Source organism: Octopus sinensis, unplaced genomic scaffold, assembly GCF_006345805.1.
Source record: "Octopus sinensis unplaced genomic scaffold, ASM634580v1 Contig08463, whole genome shotgun sequence".
Classification (NCBI taxonomy): Eukaryota; Metazoa; Mollusca; class Cephalopoda; order Octopoda; family Octopodidae; genus Octopus; species Octopus sinensis.
This window is the reverse complement of record NW_021831041.1, coordinates 62,405-80,930: the sequence shown is the minus strand read 5'-3', so window position 1 is coordinate 80,930 and position 18,526 is coordinate 62,405. Positions and strand designations below refer to the sequence as shown.

Genomic DNA, 18,526 nt, shown 5'->3' with positions numbered 1-18,526 from the left:
CGCGGCATTGGAAGGTCTTCGTGAATTATTCTCACGTCTTTTTCTGTCGGAAATAAACGATTTGCCTCAGGCCTAGTCAGACTTTCTTCGACTAAGTATCTTGGCGATATTCCACGTTCTGACCCAGTCGTCCCACATGGCTCACTTGTATAGTCAGAACTCTCATCCGAGGAAGAACTTTCTTTGGAATCGTCTTGGACAGGTGAATCTGATAGATGTGTTTCCGGTTCTATAGTTTGCTTCTTTTTGTCGAGCCCAGTTAATAGAATCCGAACATCGTATGTTCTGCACATGAAATAGCAAATCATACGTTTGCAGAATATCAAATTCTCCTCCAGAAATATTGATATCTTGGCGAGTTTTCATGTCTGGATATAACAATCTGTATACCTGTGATCATCGACTGACCATCACTAATAACCAAATCCTCCTCCACAATGGTCGTCGCAGTCTCCAAGTGATCTGGTAAAGTGAGGGATGTCTCCGCAATATCATATCCTGCTGGATTCCGTGCAATGCATGTGTATTTTCCAAAATCGGCAGTAGATATATCGAGAATAACAAGTGAGATTTTCCCCTCCTGCCCATATTCCAGGAATCGACGTTGACTGGTCATCAACTCTTCCCCGTCCTTGTACCACGTGACCTCCGGTTTCGGCCTTCCGGATATTCGCGTCTCCAGCCTTGTCTCATCACTTACGGTAGTGTTGATTGCAATTAGAAATTTAGGAGGAATTTCTTTAGTCGGACTGGCTGTGAGGATATACGGGCACACACTCGACCTGTTACGTCGACGGATGCGTAGTACTTGATTACGTTCTCTGAGTCACGGGCATAAATTGGATCAGTTGGAAGGTCCAACAGTTTGTCCGAAATGCCAATGTCGTGTTGTTGGCTGTTCTACAGAATGGTTTTGTGCAACAACTTTGAAGAAGACGTAGTTCCCAAAGCCCTCCAGTTCGTGGTCATTATAAAACCATCGAACTTGCGGTTTCGTCTTGCTGCTTATATCGCAGGCAAATTGTAGATCATCTGAGACCTCCTTGGGGCTGATGTGGAGGACAAAATCGTATTCCTGCTTGTAATCTGCGAGTATTAGATAAGAACAGAGAAATGCCGCGATTGCAATACCGCGTGGTTGAATGGACGCTTGGAGGGTACTAACATGAGCACATATCTTAATATATGCAATATTGCAGTACATCGCCACGGTCGGCAAATCAATTTCCTTAAGATACATGCAAAAACTAAATAAGCGGAGAATGCAGTGTGTTGCTATAAGTAATACTCGGCACATCGATTGGTTTGTCATTTTACGCTAACGTTGACAAATAAGTATAATTGCACTTTTATACCTAATCCAACTTGCACCTCGCTAACACACTCGTTCAATGTGTCGTCAATTCGCAATAAGTACTTCCCCACACTCTGCTCACTTACACCCTCGATCCTGAAATAGTTGACTCCCATCTCGTCTTTCTCGCACTTAACCCATCCAGTCATTCCATCTCGAGTCCTGCAATCACATTACGGTTGCTCACCATGTCATCGCGGTATGATTCTCCGTGGATATTCTTACCGTCACGGAATCTCCCTTTTCAGCAGAAACAGGTCCGATTGTTTCACTCGGCTTGTCAGGTTTGTCAAGTTCTACACATTGACTTTACTAAGCAACCATCAAGACTTATGTTGGCGTGTATTCGAGTAACTCCATACTTGTTGTGAGCCAAACATGAATAACGGCCTCCATCCTTATCAGTCAATTCGTAAACAGTTAATCTGCAAATCCCGGAGTTTTCTTTCTCGATTTTATAATGACCAGATTTCTTGTCTATTTCTTGCTTATTGAAAAGCCACACGACATCTGCTTCCACTGAGGGCTCTAGTTGACACTCGAGGACCATTTCAGACATGTTCTCGGAATCTCGGGAGTGGATGGTTTCCAGAAAGAATGGTTTTCTGAATACATCACGATGCAATATACAGTCCAGTCGCATACTTTGTACGCTGCAGAGTTCCGAATAATTCTCCTCTGGGTTCGACGACTAGATTGACTTGTTTTTTGGCAGTCCCAAATTCGTTGGAGGCTGTGATTTCGAGAACTCCAGCGTCCTCAAGTCGAATGGATTTGATGAACAATTTCGAAAGAAACCCGTCGTTTGTAAGGGAATATCGCCTGCTCTACACAATACACCCCATTCTCTACATCATGCAACTGTTTTCCATTGAGTGACCAAGTTATTTCTGGAATAGGCGTCCCTCCACAGTTCACCACAAAAGTTCTTCCTTCGTTCTCTACTGTACTGCAATCGGCCGGAATGAATTTGAAGAAGGGGCACTCCTCAACAATGGAAATACCTTTCTTACCTCGAATTATCCCTCGAATTAGTTATCCACAAATATTTCCCCCTCTCTGTCGATTGGGTGCCTAATATGACTCGGCAAGTGTAGTTCCCTTCATCAGATTCCCGGATATTGCTCATTCGGAGACTGGCAGTCTCTCCCTGGTAGAAACAGGTTGTTCTGTAGTCTACCACTGTTCCTATTGGTAGAATACCGCCACTAATCAACGACCCGTCCTTCCGCCATTCAATGATAGGAGTCTGTCCTCCAGTACCACTCACTTGGAAAGATATGAGAGAATCCTCGCCACAGATTGCTGTTTGTCTGGACGAATCACCGTTTTTCAATTCCAACGTAATTTCCTCTGCCACTTTGAGTGGAATGGCTGAATATTGATTTCCACTCACCTTTAATAATAACTTTGCTCTGGAAAATAGGGGAGTTATGGTCGGAGGAGTAATAGCACTGATAAAGTCCACTATTCTCGCATGTCGTGTTTTGAATGAGGAGACGGCAACTTTGATCGCTATGTATAATTCTAGGTTTTATGGATTAAGTAAATACTTGGTTTGTGCGTCCTCCTTCAATATAGATCCGTTCTTCTTCCAAACATAATTGGTAGAATCTCCTTTCCTTGCGACTTCAAGTATTAATGATTCTTCCTCGTTCAGTTCAGTAGAACATATTTTTGTAGAAAATTCGTCTTATAAAATTGATAATTAAGTAAAACCGACACAGGTGACGTCGACCACAAATGAATCATCCCCCGCACAATTGGAAGCAAAAAACCTGTACTTGCCACTGTTCTCTTTGATGACGTCTCTAATCTCCAAAGTGCTTGTATCGTCATCGAAGGAAACCTATACTCTAAACAATTACGACAACAGTGACGCTGGGAAGACTACTCACTGGACACGCATTCAGGTACCAAACCACCTCGGGAGTCGGAGATCCCTTCCATTGACATGTCGCTTTTGTCCTACTGTGTAGTGGAGCTTGAATATTTTCCGGAATGACTGTAAAGAATGGCTTGACGTATTCATCCTCAGCAAACGGAGGTGAGTAAACACGAATGGCTTTTCCCAGACTGTTCTTTACTCCCACTGCCCAGTCTCCTGGACTGCTTCTCAGTTTGGCCACCAAATGGCCATCCTTCGACTGAGTGACAGACAAAACGTCGTCCATACGTTCACCGTTGCGAAACAAAAATACCTGTATAAAATGAGCGAGAATACCTCCGTTCCTCTCCCTCCAAAAACATCACATTGGACTATGTGTCGATTCTCCTTTTCTTGGTAATCCAAACAGTATATTTTGGGAGGAAAGGGTGAAATCCGAGTGTTATTCCGGAAGTGAGGGACTAGTTCTTCGAGACTGTCCATCAAATCGGGTTTCATCTTAACAATTAGGAGACTCCTTTACCTCAACACGACTCAATTCGACCTGCGAGTCTTCTTTTATTTCACTATCTAGAAAATGAGTGTGTGGAGCCACCTTCTACATCCACAACAAATACCAAGTCGGCCGACCCATACTGGTTGGTGATTCTGCACTTATATAGGCCGGAGTCACTTATTGTGACATTTTTAATGAGCAGATGACAAAGCGGGTATTTCTCGTCGATTGGTTGTGATAGAGTCAGTCTGGTGTCGTTGTAGAACCATTCGAAATGAGTGGCATTGTTGGGAGTGCACTCGAGGGCGACATCATTTCCAGAAAGACAGCGTATATTGTTCAAATACTACGGCCAAATATAGCACATGAATACGTCTTTGAACGACGGCACGTTCTCTGAATATGTGTTGTCTTCTACAGTGTCATGGGGGCTTGTCTTTACTATTCGGGCCGTCCTAAACACAGATTCAACACACATCAATACTTGATTGGACTCACGTCACAAATCAAGTCAATTTTTTCTTCAAAGCGCGACTTGAGATTTTCGATTTGTTCAATTTCACTCGGAGCTGTAAATGCAAAGGAATGCGGTACAGCAAGTGTTGAGGGACATGAGATGGCACTTGTCAATCTTCTGTCTGTAGAAGGGAACCTGTTCCAGCAAAACACTGCTCGGCGAATCAGATACGGTGTCCAACCACTGCGAGACCTGCAAAATATGATAAAAATCCTATACTGAGGCATAATCCGTCAGAATAATATCATAATTGCGACACTGTTCTAACAACTCCTGCATTTCGTGGAGACGACGTTTGACGGGAAACAATTCATTATCAGGGGAACAGTCAGCAATGTATTTCAAAGCATCCGATTCGACTTTCTGGAGAATTAGTTTTTGAACAAACATTGCAAAGTCCTTCGATGGAAGTCAGATCAGTTTCCGTAATTATTCCGAACACTCTAGAGACATTTTCCCGCCATTCGACAAGTTTTGAAGTCGTGGAGACCAGCTGGTCTAGAACGCGAGTTTGACCATCGCGTGCCACGTTTGATGAAATATTCAACAGCTCATTCAACAAGGATTGCACTTCTTGGTGGGGAGATCGACGGAAATCCTGCCCGGTGACACAACCAATTACTCGACGCAGACGCCGTGCAATTTGGACGAGTTCATTGCGTCGATTCTGGAGTGAGTCATCAAGTTCAGGCGATTGGATCTAAGCATATTTCGGAGAATTCACTGTTTGCAATAGATTGCAATATTTTATTATTTCCTCAATAAAGTCCCGGTGTTTATTCACCACATCCACATATTCCGCGAACGTGCAACTGAGATTGGATTCGGTCGTCTCGCCGGTCTTTTCCAAATAATCTTGCACGCGTTTTGCAGTGATCTACACAAATGAACAGAATCGTTTACATTAAGAGAGGATTCGATTTTGACGAGTATTTCTTTGCAAAGAGAAATTGTGGCTGTCGGATTATCATTATCAATGTGGTTGGGGAGGAGAAATAATTCACTTTCCTTCATTTCTAGAACCAGTTTCCGACATTCGTCCGAAAAGTCTCTCCACCTGGAGACATCCGGCTCAAATTTTGGCATCAAGTCAATGAGTTCTTTAAGAGACGTCGAAATGACTTTCAATTCACGGATCCGCCGTTCGAGAGGGCCCGTCTCCACTCCTTGCTGGTTCTAAACATATGACATTCTCGGAGATGCCATTTCTGCAGAAATACTATCCGCGTCCATGCAAATATCCGAAATGGCATTCGAAATGCGGAGGTATTCTCCGTTGACGTTTAAAACGCCGGGTCTGGTGACTGTGTTTGGAGTTTCCGAAAACATGACGAGGACCTTACTCAGATTGGCGGAATCCTCTTCCAACTGGCGACTGACTAATCAAGTTTTTACTTTGTCAGCAGATTTGAGGAAGCAGTTGTACTTCTGGAGTAGATTACGTTTGTTTTCTACGAGTTCAAGGATTTGGTTCCAATTAAAGACGAGTTGGTGGACAGAATTAGCATAATCCTCCATTTTTTGGGCCATTGGTGAATCGAGAAATATTCGCAATCGTTCAACCAGTGGTTGTTTGTGCTACAAATGAACGAACAATGTTTTTAAACTGTCATTTCAACTGAGTGATTGATTGACTCGTCAAGTGCAATCTGACATTCCTGATAAGTGAGAGGACAACTGATATTAGTATATCCTTTACTGACCGCATATTCGTACCACTTTTCCAACTGTAATTGACTATTCCTCGACACTACCAGAGAGTAGTCGTCCTCGAGGATCACTTCAGTCGCCTTGTGCATGATTTCATGACTCTCTCCTAGCACGTCCAGGCGTCTTTCCAAGTCGAATTGCTACTCATTTGAGCTACATTTACTACTCTTTGGGCGATTCCGGAGACAGAAAATCCGGCGGTCATGAGCATGGCAGTCAATTGGTTTGTGAGAACTAGGAATGAGCCTTTTCGAACAAGGCATTGGCCGTATAGATCAGAGGATGACCTGCCATAAGGATCGATGTAATGCACCGCCTTTTCAAGTTCAATTATTTCAGATTCAAACTAAACATTGGCATAGTAAATGGAACTTTGTCACTTTCGGTAAAGAATATGGAGATGCTGTCGAGGCACTCCGAACATTGATATATCTGATCGCTCAATCCCACATTTTCACTAACAAGTTCGTATTTCTAGTCGCCATCACTGTTCAATAAACCAAACTTTTAGCTCTGAAATTATATCTTCTAGTTTTCCTTGAGCAATGGAACACGTGTGGACTGAAGTGATTGGAGTGCTCATTAGTTCCAGCAGATGTCGACGTATATTGTCTACTGCCATCTATAAGATTATTCTCGATCAGGATCTGCCTCTGAATCCTTGTTCTGGCTGATCAAGCGTTGTAATAGCGAGTATTGCTTGCTCAGTGATTCGAGAGTGGTATGAATCTTGACAAGTGATTTCTGAGCTTCCTCTTCCTTAGTAGCCAGAAGTATTGACGAGTTGAGTGTTTCGATACGTTCGATTAGCATTCTGCCACTTTCGATCGCATTGTTGTACCGTCGATCAAGGTCTAAAAATATTGACAAACAACATTCCTTCATTTAGTTGAACAGCCATTGGACTAAGCATCTTAGTATTCAAATATTCGGTAAGTTGAGTTATTTCAAGACAGAGCTATGAATATTACAATCTTAGTACATTTTGAGCCTCTTCAATAAAGGATTCTGATAATTCAAGCCGGCACAGTCGACTTTCCATTAATTCCTGCAGTCGAGCCCAGGAGTATCCCAAACGTTCGCAAATATCAGCAAACAAGGTTGGGTCAATTAGATTTTGTTCGACGGAACCAGGAAACTCTTCAATTTGCATTTCGTGAGATACAGCAGACTGTCATTAGTAAATGTCATAGAAACAGTATTAGGGATAAGTAAGGACACCGAAGAGGGCAAATTATTTATCGGGGAAATAGGAAAATAAATAATAACCTGTGACGAGTCAATATTTCCGCATTCACTAAAACTAAGACAATTAAAATACTTTTGGTTCGACGCTTCGATCACGATCGACTCGCGTCCTCTTTCAATGCTGCCATGTGAGTGCACATTAATACCATTCCTCTTCCCAACTTCCAGTCGACTCCTCCTATGGATTGTCTCCTCTCATTTTAACCTTTAAGAGAATTGTAGAAAACTGCTCGGCAGCCACCTTCCAATGGTCGTCCAGTTGTGTGCTCAGGCGGCGGATACTCTCCCTATTCGAGTCGAGTCTCTTCCACAGTATTTCCAATATTTTGAGGGACATTTCACCGTACTCGTATGTTTTCTAGACGAGTAGTGCAGTCGATTACTTGTGCAGTAGTATACATGAGTGAATAGTGTTTTCTCGCCTTGGCATAGTCGCAGTACTGGTAATGAAGTACTACCTCGCACATTTTCTTCAGGTGATCTACGGTCTAAGACTTAGGAGTAAGTGTTTACATTGGACACGTCCTGTTCGATGTGATTGCTCAGTATTGTAGTTAGTAAAAAGTTTCTTTCTTTCTCTGTTTTCTCAGTCAATTTATCAATCTTAGTGACACAGTTTTGAATGCGAGTTTCGACTGTTTTAATTTCTTTCTCATTTTCGCCTTCCATTTTCACGAATTTTAGCTGTTTTTTGCATTTCTCTGAATTTTCCATTAAATAAAAAATACCAATTTCGATTAGCCGTTCATTTAATTCTCGGAATTTATTCGCCAAGTCCGATTGACTGAATTTAGCTGCCAATGCGTCAAGATAATGCTCGTCTTGAAAGTCACACATCTATTAGTCAATCCATTCGGGAACAACTCTCTCCAAGTGAGACAGAAACAAGCAGTCCGAGATGTGACGAATATTGTCCCTGATCAAATTCCTTATTTGATGTGCCTCCTGACAGTCCTCTTCCAACTCCTCGTGCTAATTTACTATTCTTTCAACCTTTGCTGCATTTTCCAATTCCTCAAACTCTTCTAATGCCATTTCAAGCTTAGATGGGTCGGTTTCGTCAAACTCAATACTGTCAATGCGAGCTTTCAGCAAACACAACTGAAATAATTCTTCAGACAACAACTTTTTTGTCAGACTTGGCAAACCCATTTCTTTCTCTGACATTATCGATACAAGTCAGAATGTATTCCCTCGCGATTTGCTGATCCAAGGCAATTTCTGTCACGTTTGTGCTTCTACTATCAATCTCTTGTATAATTTCGGTTCCTGAATTGAAAAATAATAAACCACCAAGACATTCCAGAAAGGCGTTATCTTGTGATAAATTTGACGGTTTTTCTACATCGCGGCAAAACCAATCAATTTTCTATCCAACAATCGACAAACACAAACTTTTCGAATGGCAACCCATCTGGCCATGTCTTTGGAGGCGGAAGTCAAAAAATTCAAATCAAATCCGTCATTTTTCAATATTTCTAATAGAGAATTCTGTGTCAAGGACACGACAGGGAAAGAAAATAGACTGTCTTCGAGTTTTGCACTTCCTACAATGTACACTTTGGCGACGACACTTCCACAGTATTTCTAGTGATATGGAACATTACACAACTTGGATGGTCCCCAACAGGAATAATTCGTCAGGAAAGTTCACCTGAGAATTGTCGACGACTATAGAAAAAGCAGAGTCATGTCCTCTCCTGGTCATTTTATCGAATCATGCCTACTCGACTATTTTTGTGATATATTCAAAAAATGTTTGTATTTCTAAACGTGTAAAGGAGCCCTCCTTTCGAGGTAGATACACCATGCCATTCCCTTCCCAATCACGTGTGTCTGATTTATAGGCACGCGTGTTTTTTACCAGCAAAAAATCCAATTTGGGGGACAGCAGCAATGCTCGTCATATTTTGAAATGTGTAATGGCTCGGAACGGGGAAATATAATTTATCTTATCGATCAAATTTAATCGTAATTCTCGAGAAACCGCCAACAGTGATTGCTCTGCAATCTGTTTGCGCTTAACCATTCGAGTGTGTTTACAGTTTTCCAATACATCTCGAGGCACTGAAATAATGTTACCCAATACTTCCGAGGTGACTGTATTGATGCTAAGTAACTAGAGTGCTTTGAGTTGTACTAATATTATTAACGTAATAATTAGTGATTAGTTAATGTTCGAGTTAGCAAATCACTGCTTGGAAGATGGGGGCAATTAAAGTAATTATCAATGTCTTGAAAATTAAAGACCTTTGGGTGTTGCAAGTTACTGGTGGATATGTAACATTGTTGCGGCCTACAATAATGAAGTTATTTAAGCTAACCGCACAATGAACCACAACTATTAGCTAAACAAGTCGGATGCGAGTTCGGGCAGTATCGACAAGGCCAGCCCTCGTAGTAGGTTTTGCTTCCGAATGGATTCAAACTGTTAAATAAGTTACAATAGTTACTTGGGCCCATAGTTACACACCAACATATTGGCTAAGTTGGAAATGGGAGTATAGTTGATGTCGTATACAGGAGTGCAAGATGAGTATGAGCAGCCGATGTAATAATTTGATGCCCACATTGCCTAAAAGTCTGAAACCCTCGGGAACCTTTCTTATATTGGAGCACATTGATGAACATGAGAGATAGTCGTTCTTACAATCTTTAATCCGAGCAAAAATTGCATGAAGGGAATCAGTGAGGTTTATCGTACTCGAGGCTGTTCAGTCAATTATTCGAATTACTCAAATTTTTGATGATTATTTGTTCGTAATTTATTGAGGCGGGAGTAATCGTGATATTATCTACACAAGTAGTGGCGACCGTATTAGCCAAATTTTCTAATTCTGTCGACCACTCCATGGCCAGCATATTGGAAGCAGTAGGATTGGCATTTGCACGATAGTAATTGTGGATCTCGATCACGTGGGTTCTTTCGCTGGAAGTGATTGAAAACGTGGACTAATAATAATTAAAAAATCCTTACTTTAAAGAGGACAAAAAGTGCTAGCAATTTCATCGAGGACGTGCTAATATTTACTCTTTTATAAAATATTAAAAGTACTAAATAATCAAATCTCATTTAACAATATGTTCTGCCAAATATATCAATTATGAACAATTATATTTTCTTGTTTCAAAAGATCGATGATATGGACATCCGGGTGGTTGCTACAGTTTGCACATTCTCGGATTTTATTTTGTATATCGATTTACAAAAGAAAAGTTTTATCATATGAATGTGAGAAGAAATAATAATAGAATTGCACAAAAAGAAAATTGAATTTATGAAAATTCTATTTGTTTACAAAACATTAGTTGAATGATTAGTTCAAAACGACTTTAAAAATATAAAATAGAAAGGCACCAACAAGAAATTGATTTTTAATTTTCCAAATAAAAACATCCAACTTTGACGAATAATGCCTATAAAGATGAAGAATGTCAGATTTAGCTAAATATTTCATTACTTGAGTTGAGTCCCGTTTGGTTGATTTATGTTAGTTTTTTTTATTCCAAAATTTTTATTAGGTATGATACAGGGAATAAGTTATACACGAATTAATAAAGAGCCTGGAGGTCAGCTCAAAGTCGCCGCACTGCGTATCGAGTGGCAGTTTCCGCGGAGCACCGCGACCGAGATTCGCGAATTGTTCGTAAGGCAACCCTTTGTCTATGGAGACTCAATCTAGAATTAATAGAACTATTTCAGAAATGCATTAAGCCAACATTTTTCTCACCAGAAGAAACAGATAATCTCAACATAGTTTAAGATAACTCAGACTACTACACAGACATCTGAAAGCCATTAATTCCAGAATCCTTCACGTTATGAAATGTCAAAGAAATAAGTCAACGCCTTAAAAGCATGGAGAGGGGAGCTAATCCGTCCTCGAAATCCAAAACTCTGAGAACAGAAAAGGATAATTACTCTACATTTATTACTCTACACGAGTTTTGAACAGACACTTTGATAACAACTGGACTGCAATAAAATGAAACTACAAGACAAGAGTTACTAATGAACTTTGTACTTCTAACTAAAACAACTAATTTTCTTGTTTTATCAATCTTAAAAAATGTGTGGCTAATATACCATAAATAGTGTTAACCCAAACGTGAATTATCAATCTTAAATCAACAAGCACATTTATTGAATCGAAACAGTTTTAATAAAGATATATCATTTTTTGCCACGCCCTCGCTGCGAAATATTACGCAATCTTTTAGACTGCTTTTCTTTTCGCAATTTATTAACAGCACTGGTTCTTTTCTTCCATTCTTTTGCAGACTTTTCCTTCCGTTTTTGTCTCAATTTCAGTTTTTTCTCCAAAGTGGAAACATTCGGCAAGGACTTGAGGCCTGAAACATTCAAAATGGCGTTGTTCCAGGCGTCCCCATTCTCCATCTGATTGGCCAATTCCTCCTCTCCTCGTTCTCTAGCACGGAGAATGCGGGCCTTTCTCTGGGAAGCCTTAAGTGAGCCAACAACGTGATACCAGTTTTAGTTTCTTGGCTGTGGGCATGTGTCTATTGGTTTCATATTTGTTTTTGACACTGTTCATAACACACCACACTCTTTATTTATATATTTAATATATAAAATTAAGGAAATATATAATTATTAACAACAGAAAAAAATAATATAAAAAAAAACAAGATGTTGATGTGGGTCACATTCACGTGGCGCTTTTTGGCCGCTATTTTTTGTTGAAACTAATAGATTCCTTCTTTATTTAGATACATGAAATTCTTTAAAGATATATAATTAACAAATAAGGTCAAAGTAACAAATTAAATATTAAAATAATGTTATTGAGACAAATTATTGAGGCATGTATTGTAACTGGCACCCATTCCAAATCCCAGTCCGTAAGTGACAGGCCAGAGTCTTCCTAATTATGAGTTAAAGCCACCTCTACTTTTGAATAATGCGAACGACACGATCAGTCCAACGGTACCAGTGGCAGCTAAAATATGTAATTGGCAGGACACCTGTTTTTACTAAAAAATCTGCCAAACACTTTTCTGCGACAGTAATTTGTTGTTCACTGCTCATTGGCCACAAGATAATAATAAAATAGTAATAAACTTTAATTTATTTAAATATATATTGAAAGTATATTAATAAAAGAATAAACGAAAATTGTTTTGTGTGGCAATGTTGAATGACAGTGACATAAAGCAAGAGGAGGGTCCCCTACGAATAAGCAAGCTAATAGTAAGTCCACGTCCTCAATTCTAACCAGGAATTGGGAATATCCACCACCGACACTAAAAAATTGGAGACTGCGGGGTTCCACACTCTCGAATCTCTGGCATTCACCACGAGAAAGTCCCTTCTGTCCATAAAAGGGATAAGCGAGGCCAAAGCCGACAAAATATTGGTACAATTGAGTACTAATCAGACATACGTGGAGAAACTGGTGCCCATGGGGTTTTCCACGGCGACCGAACTGTTCCGACGACGGAATGAAATAATCCGCGTAAGCACGGGATCGAAGGAGTTGGACTGCATTCTCCAGGGGGGAGTGGAGACGGGGTCCATCACGGAGGTATTTGGGGAGTTCAGGACAGGGAAGACTCAGTTGTGTCACACACTGGCTGTGACCTGCCAGGCAGAGAGTGTGTATGATTGGTAGTTGCCTGTGGAAATGGGTGGGGGTGAGGGGAAGTGTCTGTATATTGACACGGAGGGGACATTCCGCCCAGAAAGATTTGCTCCTATTGCTGAACGGTATTGGTTGTGCTTATTTGAGATTTAATTTGAACGTGGAACAAGTGTTGGACAATATTGTGTGTGCTCGGGCATACAACAGTGAGAGACAGTCCCAGTTGTTGGTGGATGCGGCAGCACTTATGGTCGAGACGAGATATTCCCTCCTGGTGGTGGACAGTGCCACTGCTTTATTCCGCTCGGACTATGTTGGGAGAGGGGAGTTGGCCAATCGACAAGTCCATTTGGGTCAGTTCCTCAGAATACTTCTCAGACTGGCAGACGAGGTTGGTGTTTTTGTGAGATCAGTTCGGGGTGGCTGTCATTATTACTAACCAAGTTGTGTCACAGGTTGATGGGGCTTCCATGTTTGTGTCCGACCCTAAGAAGCCCATTGGGGGGAATATAATGGCCCATGCGTCCACCACCAGACTGTCACTCAAGAAGGGACGCAACCAGAACAGGATCTGCAAAATATATGCCTCCCCCTGCCTCCCTGAGAGTGATGCTACTTTTGCTATTACTTCATCTGGGATTGACGATTCCAACGAGTGATTTATTGAAACAATAATTTATGCTGTCTTGTTTCATTTGTGTTGGTCGGTATGATCACTGCAATCTGCTGCATCTATCTAGTTGTCGTGGTGTTAAAAACTAACTGACCGATCAAGCTCTTTCTAAACTGGTAGTAGTGTTATACGCGCAGAACAAGGCGCCCGGACTTGTAGTTATAGTCTGGTTATTGAGCATTATCTGTATTTTAAAATAAAACTAAAATGTTCTTAACCTATCGATTGCCTTATAAAGAAAAAATAGTTATTCATAAGAAAATACCAGATTTTATCATTCTAACATGCTGTTTTTCATGGCGGTTTCCAAGCATTCTGGAAATCGATGTCAAGAGCTTTTGACTATCGTCAGAAATTTATTGTTTGGCGAATCTTCTACCCGGATGATTAGGGCAATCATATGAGAAACCTATCTATCGGTCAGAGACAAGTGCTCTAAACAAAATCGAAAACACCTTAAGGGGATCCGTTATCTCTTATGCTGTTTGTCGTATATTTGGAAACTGCATTGAGAGACTTAAACCATACTATGAGGGAAAGATCAATCGATTTGATTAGTTTTGTTATTGGCGGATGACAAGGTCATTTTCTGACTATAGACAGTATGACTCGTTCTGTCATTTAAACTTAATGAAAATATAACTTTTTTATTTACAATTAAAGGTTAGAAAACATTCTCCACAAAACGTTCCTTCAATCAGAAGAGGCTAGTATCCTGACTTTGCAAGCGAAAGAGTCGTCGGATTAATTTAGTTAACTTTGATTTAGTTAATTTCTGTTTTTCGTTAAATAAAGTGATATTCACAATTCAAAAGTTAACTGTTAAAACTAAAATACATTCATGGTTATTTAAACAAGCCTGTCAAAAAGAAACGTTTAACAAAACTTTAAGAATTAATCAAAGTCAATTAAAAGTCATGAGCAATTTTTGTTCTCATATTCATAGTGACGTAAATCAATTAGATCAAAAATATATTTAATATTTCTCACTGATGTATAACCAGATGGAGTGACTATAGGCTCTTATGCGCTTAATTGCCAGCCTGGTGTTCATGAGGTTTATCGCTTGACATTGCAGCGGAATTTGAGAACAAACATAACTCTAGAATCCATAAATAGTATCTTTAAGAAAAAAATGCAGTTTATCTTGACTTCGATCATGATTTTCGACAAGCATTTTCTTTTATTATACTTTCTTGAAAAGTACAAGATGGCTGATGTTTTCAAATGAACGATGCCATTTTTGGAGTCGGAAACCTTCTTTCTGAAATCCAAATCATTTTGAATCACTCCATCCGGCTATACATCATCCTTAAGTTCAGACACATGCCAGTGTTCATGATACCGTCACGGTTTCACGTTCGACTCACGACTAATGAACTAATTTTTCATTATAAAATATTTAGGTTGATTAACATCATTAAAAAGGAATTTAGTTTAGTCGGTCGCCGTATTCTGCAGAAACTGTCATTCAATACGCAATGCGGCCTCGTTGAGCTGACATTTAGGCTCTCGACTACTCTCTCAGCCACCTACTCTAGCTAGTATCTCACCTGTGTCATTAAATAAATCTCATTATAGAAAACTAACTTTAAATTTAATTCACGATAAGGATTTTGGACATAAATTGTTTTTCTACTATCAAATTAGAGTCTTTTAAATGTTTTAATTCAAAAATTACTGATCAATTCATGATTAAAGAGACGTTATATTTGATCCTAGCTTTGTTCGAACTTGTCGACGAGATGGCGTACGTTCAACAGTACAAGTCCAGTTTTTGTAGTCCCACTGATGATAGTTTTTACATATTTGTAGATTTTTTATTGAACTTGAGATTTCAATGTTTAAACTCAGATAGAATTTGTAATTATTCTCATCTAACACAAGAAGTCGCGTCATTGTTTGATTTTTATTAATTTCCTTCCAAACTTCAGTATAGGACATATTTTTGACAGGAATGCAGTTGACCTCAATGAGAATATCCCATATTCGGATGTCTGCATTATCTGCTGGAGAATTTTCAACGACTTTACTAATCAAGAACATTTTGTCGGAGTCTCTCTGTATGATTTCAATGCCCAAATCTTCATTTTCCCAGACAGCTATCTCGCACAATCTTATCGGTAATACTTCATCTTCTTTGAATCGCATGATTGTGATTTTGAGGTCCGATTTGCACTTTTTGATTTTTTTATTGACATATCTTCTATTTTTATCTTTAAGACTTTTTTCGTTAATATTCAAAATGATATCTTTGATTTTTAAATCTGACTTTGAAGCAGCTGAATCTGGTAAAATTTTAGAAATGACGTGAGTCCTTGATTGATCGAATGTATTAAACTCAAAACCGAATCCTGATTTGGAATAGTTTAGAACAATTGTGAATGTTTCCATTCAGTAAAAGAATTAGGTTATTTTTATTTCATTATGTAAAATTTTTTGATAAAATTTTTTAAAAAATTAATGCAAATTAAAAAAACATTAATCAACAATTTGCTAATTATTGAATACCGGATTTATTCAATATAAAACCTTCTGTTTTTCGTCTCGGTTTTTTTCGTAATTTGAATTAGATGGACTTTATTAAACGTTCGATGTAAGATTATTTGAAAAAAATTAGAGGACTTTTTAAAACTTTAAATCCAGTTCAATATTTGAAAATCGATCATAAGATTTTCAGAAGAGTTTTGATATCCTTTTCCGTGATTACCAATGCAGCGTTCACCCCTGCGTTTAATTTCCGTCTTCGGATTCCAGTCCACCGCTACAAAAATTATTACGGACGACCAGAGTTGGGAGTATATTCCCGATAAGCGCGTATAGAAATCATCAAGCTTATCCCTAAAAATCGATAATCTTCCCGTGTGGGGGCATTCATAACCGATTTCTTATTACGCAATTCGATATTAAGTTTGATAATGTAAATTCTATGTCTTAGCATCCATACTTTAAGTAACCGATTCATAAGTGAGATGTGTACAGCAAAGCTTATTCTAGAATGACGGGAGTCTGACCCTAAGAGTATTAACCAGTAATTTTCACAACATACGTCTCGTTTCACGGATACTCTCCTCTTTTGCAGGCAGCTACGATGGTTTTGTATTTCTCCAGGTCCCTACATAGAATGTTCTTTTTTATGTTTGAGGCAATTCCTCTGACATTGAAAAATGTAATGGAAAAAAGCTTAGAATGGACAGATCAAGAGTACAATAAAGACATAACAAAGTGAAAAGTTTCAACCAGCTCAACCGACAAGGAACTAATATACGATAACGATATCGATATTGTGTCTGAAGATGTGGAGATTTTAGCGGATAAAGCCAAAACAGTTCTGAAGAGATGATTCTTGAAAATTAACTCAGAAAAAAGGACTTAACTTCTATTTAGCGGCTGTCGACACAAAATGATGAGAAGTGGAGGTTTACTAAAAGGCTTTTGGGGGATTCTAAGGACATTTCCCACAGGAAAATGTTGGCATCGTGTGTACTAAAAAACATGGATTATCTGGACACGCAGAGAAGTTATCTCCTAAAATTGTACCATGCGTTTTTACAACTAATTTTATTATAAATCTCAGGGGAACATCGAAAACAGACCTTGGAAGATTAGACGTTTTTCATAGAGAACAATTGAGAAAAATTGCGAATATAAATAGCGACAGATTATCCAAAACGACTCTGGAGATTTTTCGGACTTGTTCTGATAATGGACGAAATGATTTCTTGCAATCCAATTATGTAATATTACTTTTCTAATCACGGAATTGGATTTCCGTGTCGACAAGAAGCATGCTTCCCTTCTGCCTGAGTGATGATCCTGCAAGAATTGGGAGCCGACTAAAAACTAGTGACGATCTTGAGGATATTTGTAAACGTGCTAGGAACAAGGTTAGATGGATAGTTAAGAGTAGGGGACAAGCAAAACTCTAGACCAGCGGATCTCAAATGTGGCCCCCAGGATTTTTTTTGCGGCCCCTCTAGAGGAACTAACTTTTGTAATTTTTTAATAATGTTTAAATTTAATTATTCATTCTTAAGGTTAAACATATCCATAATTGGTGATTTCATTAATCAATTTGAAACACGTTTTGGGGTACATTAATATAAATTTAATTTTTAGAATTTTAAAGAATTCCTTCCTTTAATGAAAATATTCGCAACTCCATTCAGCGTGGAAATTAAGGATGCGTCTGCAAAGTTTCAACTAGAACTCATTAATTTACAACATGATATAGAACTGGCAGCATTGCTAAAAAATGCATCCATTATTAATTTTTACGAATTAATTCCTCAAATCAAACTGATAGTCGCAGTGGCCATAGATCTGTTATTTAGTATTTAATTAGCAGCAGAGGATAAGATGGAATGGCAATTCCCACGCAAGATGGCTATTGATATGCGTTGGAAAAGCCATGTCCGTTCCCGATGATCATTTCTTCTTCTGCTTGCCAAATCCCCCAGTTTAATAAGGAATTTTTTAGTTCTGGGGACGAGGACTCCCGATGTCTCCACTGCGATCGGGGCAAAGATATGGCGGTGAGATAATGCACTGTATTTCTTGATTTTTAGCGTTTCGGCCAGGTTGGCTGCAGAGCCCGGCTCTGAGGCTGACGTCAAGATGTTCCTGGCGGAGAAGGTATCCGTGCAAGTAGCGTACCAGATGAGAGACTTGCCATTTTCAAATGGGAAGGTCGTTAGACCATCAGGACGTTTACCATCCTCCCGAGCCAGCCCGACCGGTTCCAGCTGTGAAGGGAATCCGGCCGTTTCCAGAGTCCGCTTGACTATGTCGTTCAGAGCAGTATGTCGAGGGAAGCGTCCGGAACTTCTTTAGCACGATAACGGGTGCAATCCAAAGGGGTCAACGGTCGATCCACAGCGACACCGGTGTTCCCGGCATACGTTCAGTCCTAGGCGCAGTGATGTGCCGATCCTCAGGCAATCATCGTCCAATAAAGTTCCAATAGAACCCATTGGGATAGCGGTCAACCAAGCCCCCGAATATGGTTGTGAGGCAGCCAATAAGCAAGTCAAGCGA

General features: G+C 39.6%; 1 protein-coding gene and 1 pseudogene across 1 annotated transcript; one reads left to right on the top strand and one right to left on the bottom strand.

Annotated features, from left to right (window-relative positions):
* Positions 1-844: 844 nt before the first annotated feature.
* Positions 845-1,497, bottom strand: LOC115227870. Its single transcript, XM_029798583.1, has 2 exons — positions 1,356-1,497; positions 845-1,086 (listed from the first exon to the last, which is right to left on the bottom strand). The coding sequence occupies exons 1-2, from the start codon at positions 1,468-1,470 to the stop codon at positions 845-847; spliced, it is 357 nt and encodes a 118-aa protein (XP_029654443.1). The 5' UTR covers positions 1,471-1,497.
* Positions 1,498-12,365: 10,868 nt separating this feature from the next.
* On the top strand, positions 12,366-13,475 carry LOC115227869 (annotated as a pseudogene).
* Positions 13,476-18,526: the final 5,051 nt, after the last annotated feature.

Excerpts from the sequence above, each read along its gene's own strand:
- LOC115227870 (XM_029798583.1), bottom strand. The coding sequence starts at position 1,470 with ATGGGAGTCAACTATTTCAGGATCGAGGGTGTAAGTGAGCAGAGTGTG. Across the intron at positions 1,087-1,355 it reads CGAGGTGCAAGTTGGATTAG|ATTACAAGCAGGAATACGAT; the intron begins GTATAAAAGTGC and ends TAATACTCGCAG.